Genomic DNA, 24,505 nt, shown 5'->3' with positions numbered 1-24,505 from the left:
ACCCGTGTATATGTTCATTCCAAGAGATATTCAATTTTTTGTGCAATTGCAGATTGCACCAAAAAGGGTTGCAAATTGACCAAGTGGATTCCACCCAATAATAATGCTTCTAATGTCTTTTACGTAGTAAGTTTTGATCCTCCCACCTCGATCTACATTGTTCTACTTTCGAAAAGGTTGACCAAAAAAGAGTACATTTTTTAGGTGTAAACGAGACGAGACTTATGAAGTATTATTAGACAACTCAGGACATTATAGAAAAAGGCTGACGTTTTTTAAATAAAAAATATACTCCGTATATGATTTCGGCATGAAAGGAGGTCTCAGACACCACTCCAAGACTTTAACCAACTTATATGACAGGGTTTGAACGTTTGGAAGTTGCAAAACTTACCTTAACATTCATGTCTACTGATATATTGCTGATGTAAAAACCTTCTGTAATGGGAATTTTGAATAAGCTTTTGATATATATATATACAATGAGATTTTTAAGCAAGCCCAATACTTTATTATTTGTCAGCATATTTCTAGCCCACTAATATTAGAGTTGAACCACATAACTCAATCAAGCTAGATGCTGAACCATACGGCCCATACAGCATATTTCCTGCAGCAACAATAGTTGCATTAAAAAAATTAAAAATGGCTTCAACTCATCAATACTACTAGAAAAAACAGTTTCAATACTATGGTAAAGATCTTCGAGAGCAATATCAATCACTGAATTTCTACCGTTGAATTATGTAGCTAGCTCAAAGTATACAAAAAACCATTAACGTATCTATAGTAGTTTATACTGCAAGAACTCGTCTATATTGAACTTGTACAGTGTCGTTCAGCATGAGATTTTATGATATAATATAGTACAATTCCAGAAGAACACTATCAGTTCTTTGCTACAACTTCATGCAAGAGATCCTTTGTATAGATGAAAATGGATTAATCAGCTCCACCTAATCTTCTCCGACAGCAAGTTCATGTTCTCGGACCAACCAACCATTGCTAAGATTATGCAATGGCAACAAGATTTTCCACCACCACAAGAGCTGTGCAGGAAAAGCTGTAAACAAGTAGTAACACTAGCTGAAGGCCACCCAATGCAATTCCCCAAAGTTCAGAAGATGGATCACAGAGAGAAAGAGAGAGAACTGTAAACATAAGAGGAAAATAGTAAAAATAAAGACCATTACAATTCACTAATATAATAATGAGGCAAAGTAAAACATTTACATGCTGGATCTTGACAATGAGTGATGATCAAGTTGCAGTTAAAAAACAATCAAATAAAGGGGAGAGTGAACAACTTTACCCTGGACAAGAAACTGCCAATTAGTTGAACTCCGGACAAGAATCTCCCAATTGGTTGATAAAGCTCCTTGTAGATACCGGTCAACAATTTGCAAGAGTTGAACAAGCTCAAAAGGCACTCCATTCTCTCGCATCCATCCCAAAACACTACATAGTAAACAAGAGGTAAAGGAATGCAAAAGCACAATTTAGGCCTTAAGGGAATGAGGAGAAACAAATAATTAATAGAGCAACAGACCTTATCACAGGAGAAAATGCTGGTACTATCTAGTCAGCATGACGGCGTATGTGGATCAATTTGTTAATAAAGTCCCGTTCCCTGTGATATCTGTTGGTACATAAAACCAGTCATAATACATAGTACTTGTATAATTAATACTCCGTATTAACTAGAATTTAACACTAAACAACTTGTTTGGAGGAAGTGAATCCATGTTTGAGCAATATCATAAACCAGTAAATATTACCCTGCCACTAAATTCAATTCAGGAAAACACAATATACCAATAAAACTACATCATTTAAGAAAACCCAATAGGATGACTTTGCAGCAGCTGATACCATATTACTCAGGTTGGGAGGGAGCAAGGGGCACAAAATTCAATGCAAAATCTTGGGAACAACAAATAGTGGAAGAGGATTTCTTGTCTTCTAAAATCATACAACATACTTAAATTGAGGAAAAAGGGGTCTATCAATTGTGAAAATAACTAAGGGAAGTAAAGTATTGTGTAAATTAATCACGGAGGAATGGACCAATCTCTAATAGGGTGAATAGGGATAAACTAATAATTTACTTCCAGATAGATAACATAAGTTCCTTCACCATGTCCTAAAAATCCATCATTACCTCCTCATTACCCCCATCATTATAGCCCTCGAATTAATCCTATTCAGCTCGTAATTTATTCTTCCAATTCAAAACATGTTTTAGGTGTTTGTGTGTGTGTGGTGTTTTTTTTTTTTTTTTTTAAAGGGGGGTGTTGAAGGTCAGAACCCTTGGAAAGAAAGAAGATATGAGACTTACATGACAAAAGCTGAAACACAGAAACAAGTTAGCCCGACAGAAAAGTGGCGCAAAAATGTAGTCAAGAAGTTATCCCTGTCCAGAAATATCTTCTCAGATAACAGAGTAACCGCTGAAGATAATAGAAGCACTATCCAACCAGAAGGCAAACAGCTACGAAATGAAAATGACGATGAGCCCTGTGTACAGGACAGAGGTTAATAGTACAAGAAGACATATCTCCAATATTGGACTTGCCACACATCTACATCACAAAATATTTGGCAAGGATTGGAGTCAAAATACAGGACAAACCTGGAAGTACTGCTTGATAAATACAGCAGAATATGCTATCCGCAGTGCCATATCTTCATTACAGTCAAGGCAACAACAGGGAATATAGAAATGAGGACAATAATAGCCATTACTACCTAGAGAGAAGCTTTTCTACAAAAAAAGGTTGATTTGTCTAAATCCTGATTCCACAGCCACAAGGCATGAAAGTACAATAATAGTACATGAATTTGATGACAGAACCTGAGACGGACTCTTTCATAAATAGGGATGTTTTGGTGTGGGTGTGGGTGTAGGGAGGGGGAGGGGGAGCAGGGGTGCAATTATTTGTTATGATTTTCTTATTAGTCATGTGCATGCATGTATAGGGCCGAATTAGCATGGTGGTTGAACTATTTAGGGATATCTTACATACATGAAGACGTCCCTATAAGACCCTGTCTCAGCGGGATAAATATAGCTGTATCAGAGGGAAAAGAAAAATCCATTACAAGGAATATGGCAGAAAAAAGTGACAACAGATAAGGATACTTGTGGCATTTGCAAAGATTAAGCCAAGTGCACCAGCTGATCGTACTAGCAAGATATTCAGAATAACATAGATCAGTGAGAACACAACCAGTGACTTGTTAGAGCGCTTCAGTTGGTTCTCATCAGCAACAGCATGCAGAAAAGCTTCTGATGTTCCTGATACAGAGAAAACATTGAACAATCAAATCACAATCAAAAGAATATATATTGCTCATATTCTAACTTTCAGTGGATATAGTCAAAACTACATGGTTAGAATATATCACAAACCATTCATTGCCAGAACTATAATGTACAAGCAGTAGTATCTGAGAGCAGTTGAAGCTTCTCCGTCGCTCCATTTTTGTCCATACAACAATCTCAAGAGAGAATAAGAGTAGCTTGGTCCAAAAGCCATAAAAATAAGACCTGCGATAATAATTAAAACAGACAGTTTCAAATGTACCGGATAGACAATCATAAGGCTATAATTTAGTTTAATACTTCTGATTCTCAATAGAGAATAACACCTGCAATGACAAAGAATAATTAAAGAGGACAATAGGTCCCTGTCCAAAACTCATAGATAAAAGTCACAATATTGAGGGAAGAATACTAGCTGATTTAGATAAAGAAATTAACTCAAACATGCAATTTTTTACAAAAAGAAGAACGCGGTGAGCAGTGGTGGATCCAGAAAAAATATTTAACTGGGTCAAAATACATTAGATAAATTTTAATGGGGTCAAGTGCGTATATTTAATGGCAAAAAAATTTAATTTTATAGGAAAAAAAATAATTTTATAGAAAAAAATTTCATTTATTCATGTTAAGTGGGGTCAATGGATCCCACTTGAGTGTATGTGCCTCCGCCCCTGGCGGAGGGGCAGACTAAATTAGCACTATTAAAGAAGTACTCCATTAGTTGCACATGTTTGCAGAACTTAGATGCCAGAACAGCTAGACATAGCATACCATGATACCAAGCATGCAGAAACATGACTAGCACTGAACAGAGTGAACACTACACCGACACATCTCATGTTTACAAATGCAGAGATTTAACAACAGCCAAGTTTAAAAAAAAATATGGACTTCACAGTTGAAGCAGATATCCACTGAAGCTATTACATCACTTATTGTCAAGTACTGGCAAGAATTTCTTCAAGCATCAAACTAAATAAGTTGTTAATATTTAAAAGATTCTTCAGATTGAAGAAAATTACAAAAAAATTAATTATACAACTACTTAGGAAGACATACCAATAAGCATTACAAGCTTTAGGGCTTCCGTGAGGCGGCGTCCTAGATCCTTCCTTCTATCTTTAGAATCTTCTGCAGATTGATATGCAGCAATTTATAAAAACTATGAACAGGATTTTTGCCACAATGCAATGTAGCCTTCATATACTGTCGTGAATGAGAAGAAAAGGTTCAAATGGCAAACAAAAATATCAAATCACTTAGGTAAGAGTATTCCCTTAGAGCTCAGCCGCAACTCCTCTTGATCCCAATAGCAACAAGGATGGAGAGACAGATAGAGGAAAGCCAAGGGGATAACAAGTCTAACCTAGAATGACCATAACAAGAAGCGATCTCAATATGCATCAAATGCACTAGTCTTTGCTCCAATCTTTTTTACTTTGAATTGACATTTGCACAAAAAAAGAAAAAACAAAACTGACAAGTTTCCAATCGTTGAGTGACTACTCCACTAAGTCACTAACCTTTCAATTTATGCCTGTTACATTAAAGTTATTTTTCTTCAAGATTACTCATCTGTGGTGCCTAATTTTACCCCTAAATACCTTTGTTTTCAAAAGGAAAAAAAAGGGGGAAAGTGGTGAGAAAGAGGACAAAGGCTTTGACAAAGAGCATAAGATGGAGCAAAAGACTTTGGTGCCATTATCTATAGAGAAATTTCCAATAAGTTAGGAGTGAGGCTAATTTACAAATCATGAATGAGGTCATCAGGAAAAGACACATCTTATCAGATGTTACCAAGCCGTAATTCAAGCATAAGGCAAAAGTATATATTCAGGAACTTGATAGATGCTAAAACTACTTTTAAAGCATAATATAGTCTCAGATTTCACAAGGGTCACATTTTAGACTCTTAGAGTAACAATCTAAATATTTCCCCAAAGATAGGGCCCTGGAAGTAACATGGTAACACCCTCAAAATTTTCTGGGAGAAAGACAATTGCAGATATGAGCAATCCCTTCTAACCAGTGTTTGAAAAAGCATGCTTGAGGTGCTGTGACGCAAGGCCATATGGGTCTTACACTTTTTTTGGTCTAGATGAAGCAAATTTGAAGTGCACCTAGGTGCGATAAGGCACAGCCTTTTTTTCACAAAATTTTAAACATTTATTAACTGCACCTATGGTGTAGGGAAGTCCTGTAGGGAAATACCAATTACTTGATGCACCTTGAACCTTTTTATATATTGCTTCAAATAACATTATTATGCTAGTATGCTCATTATTAAATTTCCACTGTGAACAAAATTATAGAGCTTTGTATCAAAAGAGAATGAATAAACAAGATCGAGATGATGAGTAAAAGAACTTGACCTGAAGCAGACCTTGCAAATATGGCATATGAGCTTTCTTCAAAAGGAAGAAATACCATTCTCACCACCAAACTACCTGACACGTGAAATTAGTAGACAGAGTAAGCAACTAAGCCCTACAGTAAATTTTGTCAGTACATCACAATGTGTCTAGCTAGTTAATAGTTTAAAGCCAAATAAAAGATTGCCATTAGAGGAACAAGAGATTGAAAGATAAATCACCTAATTTATCAATTAGTCCATATACAGCTTGATTATATGGAGTGTCAAACCACACAAGTACCATCTTTTCTCCTTCTTGAAGAATCAGTTTTTGAACCGACTGAAGAGTAAACACTGTACACATCTTCAATAGCGGCTTGTCATAGCTCATCATAGCACCTATTCTGAGAAAAGAGGGATAAAGATGGCAATGAATGATAAGCAAATGTGAGATGGTAAAACCAGTTTTCACCCTGACACATGAAGGCAAAGAGTTTCTCAATGGACTTACAGTATTTTATAAAATCAGAAAGAAAAAAGGATCTTGTAGACAGCTTTTGTCGTGTAGACACCCAAAAACATTGGAATTTGCTAAAGTTACAGGTAAGCATATACACAATGATTCAACATTAAGATTCTCCAGTAGTCCCAGCAAATTATTGATCTAGTTGCATGCTAATTTAGTCATATTGTGGTGTGAAAAAAAATGTCCCATGATACTAACCAAATTGCATGCAAGCTAAACCTTAGGTCAAGATGAGCAGCCATACATTAGCTTACAATGGATAAATCACTAGTGCAGGTCTTCAAACTCAACAATGAAGCTCTTAGATGTAATATCATAGCTTGCATAGTTGCATATATAGAATAGTAAGTTTACCTGAAAGGAAACAGCTTTGAACCTTGCAATTTATGATAAAAGACAAAGTAGCCCCAATAACCTAGAAACACGCAACCCCCATATGAAACTTGTGATAAAGCAAACATAATTGCCTTTTCCTGCAAGGTACAACTGATTTTATTACAATACCAACAGAATCAAAACATATTTTTATCATGAAATACGTAACGATTAAAAAATATTCTAAATTAAATAAAACAAGATCACCCATGACATTAATTATGCTGGGGAATTCTTGACTTAGTTGTGACACTTAATTATTGCAAGGCTTCGCAGGTAAAATTGTCAAAAACAAAAAGAGGGCTCTAGTATTTAACAGTATCTCAAGCTTAGTCCAGTTCAATGGCTTACCATGCCACTGCTTCCAACTATAAGGGCATATGTTGTTATACACCGAGAAAGTGTTGCAGCACTTTCAACCAACATTCGCAATTTGAGACAAAACATATACTGAGCAAGAATGTAAAATGGTTCTGCTAAAAGCTCCAATAAGCACGCAAAGCCTGCAATGCCAAAAACAGCTGGGTTAAGGGAATTTAAAGCTCCATGGAAGAAGCAAAAGTTAAGTGGTTGGGTTTATAACTTCCACGATTAAAAATTTATCTTATAACAACCATCTTAATCGGCCATTAAAATAGTAATTGATTGGTGAGGAAAATACTTTGCATGTATGTCAATGGAAATCAGATAAAACTACAATTTAAATGCATTTCACAGAACTCAAAATTCCAATGTGATTCACCTCTAAAGAAGTTAATACATTGTGTAGTTGGGCTAGTTGAAACAAACATGGTCAACACAATCTGATAAGTGCACTTTTAGTATCACTTCTACACTCCCTCTACTGCACTCTCCATCTCCCAAATAGAGGGGAAAAAAAAAAGGAAACATAACTTAAAAAAAAGAAAAAAAAAACATAGACATCAGAGAAGCTTCAAGTGAGAAGTCACCAGAACATCTGAAAGCAGTTGTGAAATATTTCCTGTCCCTACAAGTATAAATGAAAGAAATTCCCCAAGTCCCAACTACTAGGAAATCCTGATAATTAGTCTTGACTGATTTATCTGAAAAATTGGAAAGGGTTTGGATAGGAGGAAAGTTGATTGGAAGTAAGAGAATCACATACATGAGAGAGAGAGAGAGAGAGAGAGAGAGAGAGAGAGAGAGAGAGAGAGAGAGAGAGAGAGAGAGAGAGAGTGGAAACAAACTCTAAAAACCTATTTAGGTAGGAAACACTACTAAATATAATCAGTAGATTACCATTCAATAATATAGCCTGCCCATAAGGGCTGGAATAGCTCAAATGTTGCCACCAGAAGACAAATGCACATGCTGTCACTGTAATTATTACTCCAAGTGGAAGAGACAGCCAGGCTACTTTCAATATCTTTGATGCATATTCACTCGCTGAAGCATCATCACTGCATCAAACATGTTAAACTTTCACTGGCTTTTACATCACTAAACTAATTAGATGCATAAAGGCAAGTGGCAACTAGAAAATGTGCTATCTCCTCCATAAACCCTATACACTAGTTCCAAGAACAAAGAAATAGAATTTTTGGTGATTCTTTGGATAGTCAACATCCTTCACTTCCATTATAAGTTTTAGAAATTAATCTACAAAAATATATAGAGCAAGCACTCAAAATTTCAATGCAAGGACACAAACCTTTTCATATAGAGAGCACAAAATCAGCATTATCATAAAAAAAATGATCCATAATTTACAAAAGTCATACTAGAATCACTAAGGGTGCATTCAATTCACCTAATTTCATTACCTAAACTAATCTATATATAGCTAAACTTATCAAAATATATTTTAGTTACAAATGGAACTTAAATAACCCTTATTACATCTTATTTAGACTTAGTTTTCCTGGATGTATCTTCTTTAAGCTTACTAACCTATGCATGAACTTGAATATATTTTACTTTAAATAATTGAAAATTAGGTGAACACAAAAACGCCTTAATAGAATTGTAAAAATGGAAGAGTGCAAGAGAAACACCTCTTAATTTCTGCCCGCATACATGCTCGCCTGAATCCTTCTCGACTGACAAACAGTATGCAAGTAACAAACAGATGAAATTGCACTGCATAAAGCTGCATTTTACATGAAAATAACAATATATGATCTGAAGAGTATTTCCAGTACAAAAATCCTAGTACAAGGACAGGAAGATCATAAAGACACAAACTCTAAACTACCAGGGACAATAATAATCAACATATGCGCAATATTTTGCCAATCGGAAAATATTTCACTAAATATTTTAGTAACCATGTTGGTAGCAAACATCTCAAAATTAAGATTATAACATGGTTTCACTAAGTCCTTTTAAAAAAATAGCCTTCTTTATGTTGGATTAATGTAACACTCTCAACTTCATTCAATTAGGAAAAGAGAATTCTTCCCATAAATTCTAGCCTAGTATGATTAATAATTAAGGGGCAATAAAAAAGATTCGAAATCGAAATAAAAAATTAGCATCAACCGCAGGTGCCAACTAGCGTAGTTGATTAAAGTCTAGGAGGTTGGTACCCAAGACCTCAAATCAAATACCGTCTACACCATTGCCTTTTACTACTCTTCATACACAACAATAAAAACAAATCAAAATCTATCTCTGGATTTGATTGTACTCACTCTCTCCTAAAGGCAGCAATACACAACCCAGTAAAAAAAAAAATTATATATTTTACTCCAGCAAAATCAGAATCAATCAATTGAAAAATTAAGAAATGCAGCTAAATTTATTGCTCAGAAAATCATCAAAATATGCAGGAAACAAATTAATATAGTATTAAAAAGAGAATTGACTTATTCTTACAGCATAATCGGTTGCAGTAAGGTGCCGAATTATCCAGGTATTGAAGATAAAAGGTATGCCCCTTGACAAAAATTGCGTCGCTGAAGAGAGAAAGCAAAAGGGTAACTAAAATTGCATTTAAAATTGAGATCAAAGTAGTAATTGAGATGAATTTCGAAAAGTTAACTAACCCATGAGATACTTGAATGTGCGGGAAAAATTGGCTGCGTCGCCATTGTTGATCTGAGGTTGTACCATTGTGAATTGTGATCGATTACAGATTTACAGAAAAAATGTTGAAGACAATAGTTAAAGGGAAAGAGAGCCCGAGTGTTGGGAGAACAAGTGAGTCAAAAGCCCAAAGCCCAACAACGGGCGAGGGGGAACGAGATGCTTGAAGCCTACTCGGTTTTGATATGCCTGGAATTCCAGAAATTAAAAAGGGGGTAATATCTAATGGGGTAGATTCTACTTGAGTATTGATTTAGAGAGTGATAATTCATTTTCAATGGTTTGGCAGGTAGTATCATGGAGTTGCCGATTTTAACTTGGTGCAAATGTGCAATTATGTGTGAGGGGGTAGTAGGGAAATCTCTAGCCGTATTGGCTTGTGTCTATATTAAACGCATGTAAGACCGTGTGAATTATAATTGAATTTTGTTATATGATGATTTAGTATTTAGATGCCTAGATGGTTATTGACAAAGGAGTCTGTTGAACTCTTACTAATCATCAATGCATTTAACGACAAGTGGTCTACACTATGGCAAGTTCAATAAATGGAGTAGTTCTACCAGTGGCAAATTGAACCGCTAACGTAGGTTATTTAGTTGTATATGCATTGAATAAATGAATATCACCTATTAGTTACTGTAGTATTTCTATCCTAACTTATACTCCGTATATTCCAAATGACATATTAAGAATTATTCTCATGAGAAAAAAATTCTACTGATTTTTGTAAAAATCTTTTAACAAATTGGTAATAAAAATGTCCATTGAGTACTTACTACTCGGGACCATAAAGGGATTGCGATTGTATAAAGCAAATTGCACATCAATAAAATCATTATTTCTTTTTTTTGGTGTTCCACCCGGTTCACTCTTAAGGCTAATCCGGATTCAGGATCAGTTATGGGTGGTTAGGTTCCACTCCCCTCCTGATTGTTATTATGGGGGATCAAACACGAGTCTTTCATACCAAGTGTAGTATCAATCATCATTAAACCAATATCCAATCAGTCAATAAAATAATTATTAATTGACTAAACTTAACCTCTTGTGTGAAGGCGTCTAGCTCGCTCTAGTGCTCCACAGTCCGCACACCTGGGACCAAATTAGAAAAAGTGAAATATACAGCCGTTGACAATAACTGCGCACAGAAAGAAGCATTAGAAAGGGAGCCAAATAAACCCAGATTTTTTGTTCTGGCTTCCCGCTACCAATTAAAATTTTCATCTTTAACAAATTCATTTTTTTCTGGGCATTTTTCACTTTCTATTGAATTATTGAAATCGAAAAATGTCAGCATTATTTCTGGGCTCAGTTCGTCCAGTACCCTATAGTTTAACCAATTTTGCAAATCAAAGATTCAAACTTTCTTTCTCAGGATTCCCAGTTTCAGTCCCCAGAAATGGGTTATCTTTCCATCATCTCTTTAAACGAAGTTTTCAAGCTTCTATTCATTCTGGTATGTCTTAAAATACCCCCCCTCTTTTTTAATTTTTCGTTTTTGTATGTTCTGTAATTTTCATTTTTTTTCCTTTTAGTTGTTTTATTTAGCAATAATGTACTTAGTTTATGTCCATGTTTATGAGTAATACTAGCAATATAGTGTTAGGAATTTTGCCGTATCAATTAGATAGGCGAATCGAGCAGCAGATTAGATAGCAAATGTTGGGCCAATTGGTTACCATGTACATTGTTTATTGATTATTTGATTGATATAGTGGCTTAAAAGTTAAAAGTATGTCCTTTACTTGTATGTGATATGTGATTATTGACTGATGTGATTGTCTTGTTTATATAGGGTACGGAACGAAAATTAATGCCAGTGCACTAAATTTTGTGCTTCTGAGGATGATGATCCTGAAAATTGATCTATGTTAATTGAAAACATAATCATGAGTACTTCTAAAAGGGGGTGGGGTGAGGTTTTTGGATTCGTGTCAAGTAAAAAGTATTTAGAGTTTCATAGATATTGACCTGGTTTGGTGTTAGACTCTTCACATAGTGTTCAACTTTTTAAGGTTTTCATGACGAGTAATAAGGAGTTTGATGAGTGAGTAGTTTGCCTGTATGATGAATAAGAAATTTGTAGCTTGAAGGCTTGTGAGTCACAACTACTTTTCTTGTTCAGTATGGATAGTGGATTAATCTTGAAAGTGTCGAGGGATGATTGGGTTAGTCACATCAAGTGAGAGATTAGAAGCGAAGCAAAAGAGTTACCAATGGATTATAATATCAGGAAGTTTTTGATATTCATACCTCTAAAAAAAAAGTCTTTCAAATGTGTTTGTGATGTTGGTGCTTTTTTTATAACGACTTAACAAGTGTTCTACTGCTCTTACTTCTATCTTTCGTTATTCTGAAATTTCATGCTTAACAGTCTGTTTTGTTTTATGTATGCTTGTTTGGATGAATCAGTCAATTTTATTTTGAACTTATAATTATTAGAAGTGAAAATAAGTTAGACATTTGCTAATAGACATAATAGAATCTGTTGAAGGTTGTTTGGTAAATGCTAATATGAGTTATTTCTTCAGTTCCTTTAGAATCTACAAGCAACAGTCTTGTAACCCCCCCAGGAGAACAGTCTGAGATAATATTTGTGGGAACAGGAACAAGTGAGGGCATCCCACGTGTTAGCTGCTTGACTGATCCTTTCAAAAACTGTCCGGTATGAACATCTCTCTAGAATGCCATGATTCGAAATGTTCCATCATTATGCTATTGATCTAAGAAGAGTGAAATTCATGTCCTCCATATTACTTTACTAGGTATGCAAGAAAGCAGCAGATCCAAATAGTAAAAATAGGAGACTCAATACAAGCATCTTGATCCGTTACAATGGAGCTTCTGGGATGCGCAATATTCTTATAGATGCTGGAAAGTAAGTTTGCTTCTTCCTAATTTTTAATTTCCGGATTTTTATTGAATTGTCAATCATAGGAGAAATCTTAGCAGTATTTTGAAGCCCCAGACTCCCAGAGGATAGGACTGGATGGTTATAAGGATGTTAAGAACATTGTATGACAACAATACAACATAGTGGGGTGCTGGGGAGTGAAGGAGACTAATTTGCATGTAGGCTTTGAATTTCCTATACAGTAGGATCAAGTATCTCAATTTAGTTGTTTCTTAGCACTTCAATAGAACATGGAGCACAAAATGTAGGCCAAAAAGCGGAGGCAACTAGTACCTGTCAGCCTGGGTGATTTCTTTGCTTTCTCGTTTTCTGTTAAATGTGTTAGTGAACCAACTTCTGGCTACAACATGCTGCGTCCGTAGTGTAAGAGCTGCACCTTACAGGTCATAATGCTGTTTTTTATTGACCAGGAAAACTTTTATTTAGCTTTCGAATTTGCATTTTCAGCAATATGATCTTGTGTTGCCAATAGTGTTTAATTTTCTGTTTTAGATTATATATTACAGTGTAGCTGCTTCTCTTAAATGCCATTCAACAATTTATTTCTTAGGCCCTATTATATTCACCTTGTTTTCACTTATTTCAAGTCTCATTAGTTCAAATATGATAACTAGATAAGTTCAAGAAATATAAGTCTTGATAAAGAGTTGATAAGGGTTACCCAAGCTCAAATTACAACTAAAATAAGCTTTAATAAGTTCATATAAGTGAAAGATAGGTGAATATAACACATCCTTACTCTTGCTACATTTACACAAGTATTTTGCACATAGCCACATTGGTGACTCTGGATCATGGTGCTTGATGTGCCTATGAGTTTGTCATTTGAGGCACTTCATCAGTGACAGACCAACGATATTTATATTTCTCTTTTTGTGGTTCAAATGTTTCATTCATGTTTCTGTGGAATAATCTGATACATAAATTTTCTGGATTTTGAACCTAGGAAGTCATTTATTGTTGTTCTGTAATTTCTAGAATTCCCTTTGAGCTGGGAAAGGACCTTTTGCTTTCAGGGACATTATAACCAAACTGATTTTGATGTCAGTTACTTTTAGAGATAATTGATATAATAATAAATGACCACAATATCCAAAAGACTTAAAATGAAGAGCAAGTATATCATTCATCATTTTTTCCATGTAGTTTTACTATATTCATTGAAGAGCTTCTTGAATTTTATGCAGGTTTTTCTACCATAGTGCTCTCCGTTGGTTTCCTACCTATGGGTAAGCAATGCTGCAGTAGCTTCACTACATATTGATCAATGCTTGAAGCAACCTCATTTCTAAATATTTCTGAAGGTTCTAATGTATGTCATTTTTACTTTTTCTGAAAGTGTTTACTTTTTCTAGAAGAAGGCTTCATAGAGAAAAGGTTGACATTGTAAGTAGAGCTGTCAAAAGTTGACCCGACCCGAAATACCGACTCAAACCCGATTATTAACCGACCCATCTGAACCCGAAAAAATGGTGACCCAACCCCGGCCTGAAACCAACCCTAAACCCGAGTTGACCCGAGTATGTGAGATCTGAAGCCGAACAAGAACTGACATGGAGATGATCCGACCCAAATGTAACCCGTAAATTATTGACCTGAACCAAACCCGACTTGAACCGAAATTGACCCAAACCCATTTTAACCCGTCAAAACCCGAATTTAACCCGACTTGTTACCAACCTGATGTGAATTCAACCCGACCCGTTCCTAACCCGACCCGAATTTAACCCAACTTGTTACAAACCCAACCAGAAATCAACCCGATTTGTTATTGACCTGACCCAAATTCAACCCGACTTGTTATTGACCCGACCCAAATTTTACCGGACCTATTACTAACCCGGCCCAAAAATTCAACTCGATCTATTACTAACTCGACTCGAAATCAACACAACTTGTTATTGACCCGACCTAAATTCAACCCAAATTGTTCAAGACTCGATTTCAAATCACCTTAAATGCAGTTTAGACCACTTTATTATTGTTGATCAAAGCATTTCGTCTGGGGAGACCAAGTCGGTCCAGGCAGCAAAAGAAAGGAGCGTCATCCTCAAATTTAAAAGTTAAATGTAGTATATATTTGTTGTATAGTCAAAGGAGATAATTATCTTCCTAAATGATAAATTAGTTCCCTAGTATATTGCCATTTATATTATAGTCAAAGGAAATAATTAGCTTGATAAAAATGATAATTATCTATTTATATTTAGTTGAACCCGAATATGACATGACTTGGAAATAGCCCTACCTGATTGTAACCTGCAAATTATAGACTTGAACATAACCCGACTTGAATTCGAGAATGACCCGACTTGGAAATGACCCAACCTAATTTTAACCCGCAAATTATTGACTTGAACCGAATCTGACTTGAACCCGAGAATGACCCAACTTGAAAATGACACGACCTAATTATAACCCGCAAATTATTGACTTGAACCGAACCCGACTCAAACCCGAGAATGGCCCGACTTGATTCTAACCCACAAATTATTGACTTGAACCGAGCCTGACTCGAACTTGAAAATTACCCTAACCTGTTCTAACCCGTGAAAACCCGAATTAAACCCGACGTATTGTTCACCCGGCCCGAATGTAACCCGACTTATTATTAACCCGACCCAAACTCGATAAGAAGTATGACCCGACGTGACCCGACTCAAGCATGACCCAACCCAAACACGACCCACATAGATTATGGAATTAATCCAAATTGACCCGATCCGAGTTGACCCGACCCACTCTTACCGACCCACTCTTACCGACCCACTCTTACCGACCCAAACCCGGCCCGTTTACCCGAATTGACATCTCTACCTGAAACCTCCAAAATTTCTCAAAAAGCGTGGATATTAGCCTTCAATTTTAGAATTTTTTTGACTTTTTTTCACCCGAAAATAAAAATTGCCGAAATGTTTATCATGGTCCCTAATACCCTCTGGAAGTCCAATTGGCTGGGTGGAACCATCCAATTTTCTTGTAAACGACCAATTTACCGGTTTACTACTTGCACCGATTTCATTAACTCAAGCTTACCACGAACATTTATGACAACATATAATGATCATATATGGATCCAAACGACATTATATGACCACGAGATGTATCCCCTAAAATCTCAATGTTTTTCGACATCGGGCTCCGAAACATTCAAAATTTCTCAAAAAACGTGGATGTTAGCCTTCAATTTTGGAATTTTTTGAATTTTTTTCGCCTGGATTTAAAAATTCCCGAAATGTTTACCATGGTCCTAAATACCCTCGAGAGTCCAATTGGGTGGATGGAACCATCCAATTTGCCTTTGAACTACCAATTTATCGGTTTACAACTTACACTGATTTCATTAATTAAACCCTACCACGAACATTTATGACAACAAATAATGATCATATATGGTTCCAATGACATTATATGACCCCAAGATGTATTCCCTAGAATTTCAAGACTTTTCGACATCGGGCCCGAATACTCCTAAAATTCTCAAAAAGCATGGATAATAGACTTTAATTTTGGAATTTTTTTTAACTTTTTTCGCCCAGAAATAAAAATTGCCGAAATGTTTACCATGGTCTCTAATACCCTCTGGGAGTCCAATTGGGTGGGTGGAACCAACCAATTTGCCTTTAAACGGCCAATTTACTGGTTTATAACTTGCACGAGTTTCATTAACTCAAACCTACCACAAACATTTATGACAACATATAATGATCAATTATAGTTCCAAACGACATCATATGACCCCGAGATGTATCCCTTAAAATCTCATTTCATTTCGACACCAGCCCGAAACCTTCGGAATTTCTCAAAAAACATGGTTATTAGCCTTCAATTTTGAAATTTTTGTCTTTTTTTTCGCCCGTAAATAAAAATTGCCGAATTGTTTACCATGGTCCCTAATACCCTCTGGGAGTCCAATTGGTTGGGTGGAAACATCCAATTTGACTTTAAGCGGCTAATTTACCGATTTACAGCTTGCACTGATTTCATTAATTCAAGCCTACCACTAACATTTATGACAACATATAATGATCATATATGGTCCCAAACGACATTATATGACTGCGAGATGTATCCCCTAAAATCTCAAGCCTTTTCGACACCGGCCCCGAAACCTCTAAAATTTCTAAAAAATCGTGGATATCAACCTTCAATTTGGAATTTTTTTACTTTTTTTCGCCCAGAAATAAAAATTGCCGAAATGTCTACCATGGTTCCTAATAACCTTTGGGAGTCCAATTGGGTGGGTGGAAACATTTAATTTGCCTTTAAACGACCAATTTACCCATTTACAATTTGCACCGATTTCATTAATTCAAGCCTACCACGAACATTTATGACAATATAAAATGATCATATATGGTACCAAATGACATTATATGTCCCCGAGATGTATCTCCTAAAATCTCAACCTTTTCAACACCTTGCCCCAAAACCTCCAAAATTTCTCAAAATGCGTGGATATTAGCATTCAATTTTGGAATTTTTTGACTTTTTTTTTCGGCCGAAAATAAAAATTGCCAAAATGTTTACTATGATTCATAATACCCTCATGGAGTCCAATTGGGTAAGTGGAACTATCCAATTTGCCTTTAAACGACCAATTTACCGGTTTACAACTTGCATCGATTTCATTAATTCAATCTTACCACGAACATTTATGAAAACATATAATAATCATATATGGTTGCAAACGGCATTATATGACCCCAAGATGTATACCCTGGAATTTCAAGACTTTTAGACACCGAGTTTGAAACCTTTAAACTTTTGCAAAATGCGTGGATAATTAGTTTCCAATTTTAGAATTTTCTGACTTTTTTCGCTCGGAAATAAAAATTGCCAAAATATTTACCATTGTTCCTAATACCCTCCGTGAGTCCAATTGGTTAGGTGGAACCATCCAATTTGCCTTTAAACTACCAATTTACCGGTTTACAACTTGCATCGATTTCATTAACTCAAGCCTACCACGAACATTTATGACAACATATAATGATTATATGTAGTTCCCAACGACATTATATGACCTCGAGATATATCCCCTAAAATCTAAAGGCCTCGAAACCTCCAAAATTTCTAAAAAGGCGTGGATATTAGCCTTAAATTTTGGAATTTTTTGACTTTTTTCGCTTATAAATAAAAATTGCCGAAATGTTTACCATGGTCCCTAATACAATCTGGGAGTTCAATTAGGTGGGTGGAACCATCCAATTTGTCTTTAAATGGCGATTTTACCGGTTTATAGCATGCACCGATTTTATTAACTCATTTGTGGTTTAAAACAGTATTATATGACCCCGAGATGTATCCCCTAAAATCTCAAAACTTTTCGACACCAGGCCCCGAATTCTAAAAAAATTCTCCAAACGCGTGGATATTATCCTTTAATTTTTTGGAATTTTTTAACTTTTTTTCGCCCGAAATAAAAATTGCCGAAATGTTTATCATGGTCCCTAATACCCTCCAGTATTCCAATTGGGTGGTTGGAATTTTATAACTTTTTTTTCGCCCGAAATAAAAATTGCCGAAATGTTTACCATAGTTCCTAATACCTTCCGGGGGTCCAATTGGGTTGGTGAAACCATCCAATTTGTCTTTAAACGGCCAATTTAATTACCGGTTTATAACTTGCACGAATTCCATTAAGTCAAGCCTACTACGAATATTTATGACAACATATAATGATCCATATATGGTTTCAAACGACATTTTATGACCCCAAGATGTAACCCTAAAATATTAATACTTTTCTACACCGGGCCCCGAAACCTGCAAAATTTCTCAAAAAGCGTGGATATTCGCCTTGAAATTTTTTGATTTTTTTCGCCCGAAAATAAAAAATGCCGAAATGTTTACCATGGTCCCTAATACCTTCTAGGAGTCCAATTGGGTGGGTGGAACCTTCCAATTTGCATTTAAACGACCAATTTACCGGCTTACAACTTGCACCGATTTCATTAATTCAAGCCTACCACGAACATTTATGACAATAAATAATGATTATATATGGTTCCAAACGGTATTAAATGAACCCGAGATGTATCCCATAGAATTTCAAGACTTTTCGACACCGATTCTCAAAACCTCCAAAGTTTCTCAAAAAACGTGGATATTAGGGTTCAATTTTGAAATTTTTTTATTTTTTTTCGCCCAGAAAAAAAATTGCCGAAATGTTTATCATGCTCTTTATTATCCTCCGGGAGTCCAATTGGGTGTGTGGAAGCATTCAATTTTCTTTTAAACGGCCAATTTACCGATTTACAACTTGTACCGATTTATTGGTTTAAAACGGCCAATTTAATTAACTTGCACCGAACCCGACTTGAACTAAAATTGTCCCAACCCTGTTTTAACCCTTCAAAACCCGAATTTAACCTGACTTGATCGACCCGTTCCTAACCCGACCCGGATTTAACCCAACCTGTTACAAACCCGACCTGAAATCAACCCGACTTGTTATTGACTTGAACTGAACCCGGATGAACCCGAGAATGACCTGACTTGAAAATGACCCAACCTGATTATAACCCGACCTAAACCCAACCCAAACCCGATAAGAAGTATGACCCGACGTGACCCAACTCAAGCATGACCCAACCCAAACCCGACCCGCATAGGTTATGGAATTAATCTGAATTGACCCGACCCGAGTTGACTCGACCCACTCTTACTCGACCCAAACCCGACCCGTTTACCCTAATTGACAGCTCTAATTGTAAGGGTCACTTTGATATTGAAAAATTTGATACTTTTGAGCAAGTTTATGCATCAAATTGTCTTAGACTCTTAGGATCTTTATAGTTGTGTTTTAGTCTTGACCTGCAAATAAATTTCAGTTATGCCACATTTCTGATGAGGAATATGGGAGATATAGTTCAGACACATCTTTAAAAGAGATATGAATATGTGTTTATTGTAGTCACTTTAATCCACATTACAATTTAATCTATCAAAGAATAAGATATGAGGGCTATGTTACTTGGGTACTCTATTTCACCTCGAGTACTTGTGTGTGCTGAATACTTCGATATCTCAACATGGATGTTGACAGTTCTCAACATGGATGTTGACAGTTGATACTTCATTATGGTCCAATATCATGCCAAATTTTCATAGAATTGTTGACTGACACATGGAGGCTTTTTGTAACTAGGCAACATAAGGGAAAGGAGGCTGGGAAAATTTATAACTTACACATGAGGTATTATTAGAGAAGGGCAGGAGTTTTCTTTATTCACTTTTCTTTTTCTAGGTATCTAACTCATTATATCTGATATGAAGTTATCTTTATTAAGATGTATACTGCCTCATTAGCGTTGGACTTGGCACACTATGACCCAATTTACAATGTACTCCTCTATCTGTAAACATTGTCACGTTATCCCAACCCTTCATAAGGGCATGGTATATTGGTATGCCTACCCTTTAAAGACCCTTTATGACGGTTGTATCATTACCTTACTCTCCTTAGTGGTTATCACTTATTTTAATTTGGCTCATTCTGAGAAATCCAGTAATAAACCCATACTCTGTTGATTTAAAAAAAAAAAAAAAAAAATATATGCACACACTTCAAAATGCAACAAGTCTAGTGCATATGATGCATCTTCTTCTTCTTCATCTTCACCCCCCCCCCTCCTTGAGGGTATGATGCACTTGCATACATTACTACAATAGGATTTTAAAATTTAAAGTTTGTCTTCTTTTTGAGGGGTGGAAGGAAATTGTAAAATTACCGTGATTTTGCTCATGTGATTTTCCATAGAGTTGTTGTTTCCACAGAAGTTATGTTGCTTTATCTACCTTCAGTAGAGATAATTGTCGAATGTAAGCAAATCATGAATATTTGGTAATGGGTTTCTTAGTCATGTATCTGCCAGTGTCAATTTTGCCCTTTCATGACTAGTTGCATTTCTGCCAGGATAAGAACACTTGATGCGGTTATTATTACTCATTCTCATGCTGATGCTATTGGAGGTCTCTGACATGAACACTTTTAATATTTAATTTTCACTTGACTCCCCTGATAGTTATTATCTTTCAGCTCACCCGCCCAAGCCTTCTTTTTTTTCTCTTTTGGTTTAGGTCTTGATGATCTTCGCGACTGGACAAATAATGTTCAGCCCCACATTCCAATATATGTCGCAAGGCGTGATTTTGAGGTGTATACCCACATTTGTTTTCTTACATTAGTGTTTGTGCTTTATAAATATAAATGCTCTTGCATGAAAATATGTGTACTTAAGCTAAACTTGAAATGATATAAGTTAAACTTGAGGTTTTAAGTTCTTTCTGTTAGATAATCTAAATTTAATCTTCCTTGAACTGTTGTGTAACACTACTTATGCATATGATGCCGTTGTTTTATCTATATGGTGATGGATTGCTTTACTCGTGTGTGATAATCTGCTCAATTTTTAATACTTTCCAACTTCAGCTTTATTGAACATCCTTCAGGGAAAAGGGGGAAAAGAGGACAAAGACATTTGGTTTCAATGTTTCAAAAAAAAATAAAAAAATAAAACCTTTGTGCTGAAGTAATGCTGTTATTCAAACTCACAACTTTATTGACAAAAGACACCAGTTGCTGGCTTAAATCTATAGGCTTCTCTAACAAAAATGTGATATTAAAATGCTTAGGAATTCATTTAGCTTAATTTACCTAGCAAGTTAAAAACTTGGTTGTCTGGGTTTCATAGGTCTTGATGCATCTTATATTCTTATCTCCTCGTCATTCGTTTTCATCCTTTGTCTATGTTATGTTCATTGATTGACAAGATCAAGTGGCATGCTTAGAGGAGGTGCCTTTTACCAATTCAGATTGTAAATTTGTGACCCTTGATAATATTATATGTGGCTCCTTCTTGCACTAAAATGTGCCATCATATATGTATTGAGAATTTGAGATGACTATAGCAATTAAATTAATTCAGGTGATGAAAAAAACCCATTATTATCTGGTTGATACTAGTGTGGTTTTAGAAGGTGCTGCTGTCTCTGAGTTGCAGTTCCATATCATTCAGGAGGAGCCGTTTATTGTGAATGATCTGAAGGTCTGTGTGGTGCTTTTGCCTCTTTCATGTTCTTCATGTCATGTTCTGTGGAAAAACAACTGCATGCTTTCTCCTCTTTCATGTTCTTCATGTCATGGCCAAGTATTTTATTATGGTTTCAGATTACTCCGTTGCCTGTGTGGCATGGTGAAGGCTATCGTTCTCTTGGTTTTCGTTTTGGCAACATTTGCTACATAAGGTAATTTGTTCAAATGGTTATGTTTAAGATCCTGACTGTCACCTTACAACATTATGTAGTATTCTGTAGATGTTCACCTATATTCCAATGGACTTTTGTAATTGATTGCAGTGACGTCAGTGATATTCCAGATGAAACTTATCCGCTCTTGGAGGATTGTGATCTCCTAATCATGGTACGACCTCCTCTCCCCCCCTCTTTCTCCTTATATTTTTGTTTTTTGTTTGGTTGCTTCTTACTTGCATGGTTCCTTTCTATCTACAATTTACTCTATTTTTGTTTGGCTCTTAATATGCTTTGCTAATCCAACTTAGGATGCTTTGAAACCTGAACGATCTACTCCAACCCATTTCGGACTGCCAAGGGTAGGCTCTAGTTCTACTTTTCATTCCATTCTGTTTTGCCCCAGATTGTTTGATTTTCGATTCTGCATATTCTTCTTGCAGGCGTTGGATGAAGTTCGAAAAATCCAACCCAAGAGAACACTTTTCACTGGTATGTTTTGAGCTATTATGTACACACAGCTCAATTTTCAATGAAGACTTGTCTTCAATCCGATTGTTTTATCCCATTACTTAGTTTAACGTTTTCTCCATCTTCATTCATCGTTTCACTATCCAATCCTATCTGAGAGATTGGAAACTGTACTGTAATGAACTATAATCCTGATTTCTCCCTCAATTTTCTTTTCCTACTGATGTGAAGGCATGATGCACTTAATGGATCACGAAGAAATTAACGCACAGCTGTCTGGTTTGAAGGATACAGAAGGACTTGATGTGCAATTGAGCTATGATGGACTTCGCGTGCCTATAGATCTCTAGTCCCCCTTTCCCTGGCAAGTTTCCATCTCTCCAGATTATACTGCTGTGTTCACAATTATTTATCCAGCAAGATTGATACCTTCGGTTCAAATCAATGCAAATTGCATATGGGCTCCAGGTAAAGTGTGGTTGGTCAATTCAGCTGCGCAATGTGGCATAGGTTGCAAGACTTGCAACAGATTATATTGTACGATTTGTACCCTGAACCAGAAATATAATAAAAGACTGAGAACATTGTTCTCATTGTACTTCCCGGCTGTTTTTTGTTATAAATTTCACTGCTGACTGCCCAGTCGTGCACAGGGAAAGGGGGGCTGGAAAGCGGTATATGCAGAGTACACTTTGTGCTCTCTTTGGCCATATTCAATAGTTACATGTTACATAAGATGTATGGAAAGTTCAACTAAGGTACACTACTGAGATGATGCGACAATTATTTCTGGATAGAGTACATCCTGATAACTCATGTCAAACATGATGGATCATAGTATAAGGAATGCAATTATCATTCAGATTATTCTCATTTCATATAATTGTGGAAATTTTTCGCAGGAATTAAATCAGAAGAGTTGTTTTTCATCCCATTTTTTTGGTCATGTAAATTGCAAAAGCATGAAAGGTCATGATCAACGAAGAATATGGAATAATGGAGTTGACAATAAGTCTAATCTTGAGCTTTAAATAGCAAAAAATGGTAGTAGGTAGATGTTGAGGCTTCAGATGATGTTTGTCTTGTTTGGTGAAACTTGGTTGTAGTGTAACATCACATTCCTTCTAAATGACATTGATGGGTATTTCATAGACACGATAATCACCAACCATTTCCAAACCTAGCCAAATTAATTGACGCTTTGATTGTCAAACATGTCTACATAATTTGTTCGTGTTATATATATATTACTTCTGTTCTTGTTAGATTCATATATATTGCTTCTTCCGTTTCTTATTAGATTTTTTGTTTCTTTTTTATTACAATACGTACATACTAACTTTCAATATTAAAATCTATAAATACATTTTTAGTAAAAATCACTTCGTATTTCATCAAATAGTATTTTGAAACTATACAATAAGATTAACCCAACAACTACTAAAATATTGGATGAAATACGAGCATGTAAGAGAGATTATTCAAGAAAATGAGACTGCAATTTTTAACAACTCTGCTAGGGCCCAGGTTGGCCCAGTTAGTACAGGGATAGTAGGCCCAGCAACTACTACTGTCGTGCTGATAGTCCACACTCCACAAGGGCAAGGTAAAAGACCATTAGCTAGCTAGAAGACCCACTCTTCAAAAAAATAAGTGTTTTTTATTTTTATTTTTTTTTTATAATTTTTTTTAAGATTAAATAAAAAAAATTAAATTACCCTTCATTGAAGTTCCAAAAAAAAAAAAAAAAAAAAAAAATTCTAAAGGTTATACAAATTTGATTTATTTAGTGAGTTATCACAACACTGTTTAGTTTTATTAAAACTTTTTAACAATAACGCTGTTTAATTAGAATACATCATATTTTACTCCATAATTGTTGCCCCCAACTTCTTAATACACAAATTCACAAAATCATAACTTTCAATACATCAATGACCGATTATGTTATTTCGTAACCCACGGAAAGACGAAACAATAATGAGAACTAATTAAATACAATGGGTCATGAAAGAATGATCTTTGTGGGTCACTAATACCTCAATGATTTAAGAAAGAAGAGTAAAAGTGGGACACACAAACAAAAACAAAAAACACTAGTGAGTACCCTAAATTATACGAAACGTAAATGGCACACTCGTGAACTCATCTCATCATCTATCAGTGCTCTCTCATTCATGCGTTATTCTCATAGCCTTGTGTGTCACTGCCTATTTGCCCCATTTTTGGATTCTA

At 35.7% G+C, this 24,505-nt stretch overlaps 2 protein-coding genes across 3 annotated transcripts; one reads left to right on the top strand and one right to left on the bottom strand.

The window, feature by feature from the left end:
- Positions 1-666: 666 nt before the first annotated feature.
- On the bottom strand, positions 667-10,077 carry LOC110684326 (protein RFT1 homolog). 2 transcript variants are annotated; one of them, XM_021860767.1, is made up of 16 exons: positions 9,588-10,077; positions 9,418-9,497; positions 8,595-8,689; positions 7,840-8,000; positions 6,931-7,082; positions 6,559-6,677; positions 5,919-6,082; positions 5,698-5,772; positions 4,385-4,456; positions 3,413-3,550; positions 3,143-3,298; positions 2,633-2,685; positions 2,339-2,517; positions 1,550-1,639; positions 1,313-1,458; positions 667-1,151 (listed from the first exon to the last, which is right to left on the bottom strand). In XM_021860767.1, the coding sequence occupies exons 1-14, from the start codon at positions 9,652-9,654 to the stop codon at positions 1,579-1,581; spliced, it is 1,572 nt and encodes a 523-aa protein (XP_021716459.1). In that variant the 5' UTR covers positions 9,655-10,077; the 3' UTR covers positions 667-1,151; positions 1,313-1,458; positions 1,550-1,578. The 2 variants fall into 2 exon arrangements, with proteins under 2 accessions (XP_021716459.1, XP_021716460.1); XM_021860768.1 differs by lacking the exon at positions 9,588-10,077 and having other exon boundaries at positions 8,595-8,639.
- Positions 10,078-10,736: 659 nt separating this feature from the next.
- On the top strand, positions 10,737-23,137 carry LOC110684324 (putative hydrolase C777.06c). The gene is made up of 12 exons (XM_021860766.1): positions 10,737-11,086; positions 12,162-12,295; positions 12,396-12,508; positions 13,732-13,773; positions 20,466-20,521; positions 20,630-20,706; positions 21,478-21,597; positions 21,720-21,796; positions 21,908-21,971; positions 22,111-22,161; positions 22,243-22,291; positions 22,502-23,137. Exons 1-12 carry the CDS (start codon positions 10,918-10,920, stop codon positions 22,618-22,620), a joined length of 1,071 nt encoding a protein of 356 aa, XP_021716458.1. The 5' UTR covers positions 10,737-10,917; the 3' UTR covers positions 22,621-23,137.
- The last annotated feature ends 1,368 nt before the right edge of the window (positions 23,138-24,505 follow it).

This window comes from Chenopodium quinoa, unplaced genomic scaffold (assembly GCF_001683475.1).
Source record: "Chenopodium quinoa cultivar QQ74 unplaced genomic scaffold, ASM168347v1, whole genome shotgun sequence".
NCBI lineage: Eukaryota > Viridiplantae > Streptophyta > Magnoliopsida > Caryophyllales > Amaranthaceae > Chenopodium > Chenopodium quinoa.
This window is presented reverse-complemented; position numbering and strand designations above follow the sequence as displayed.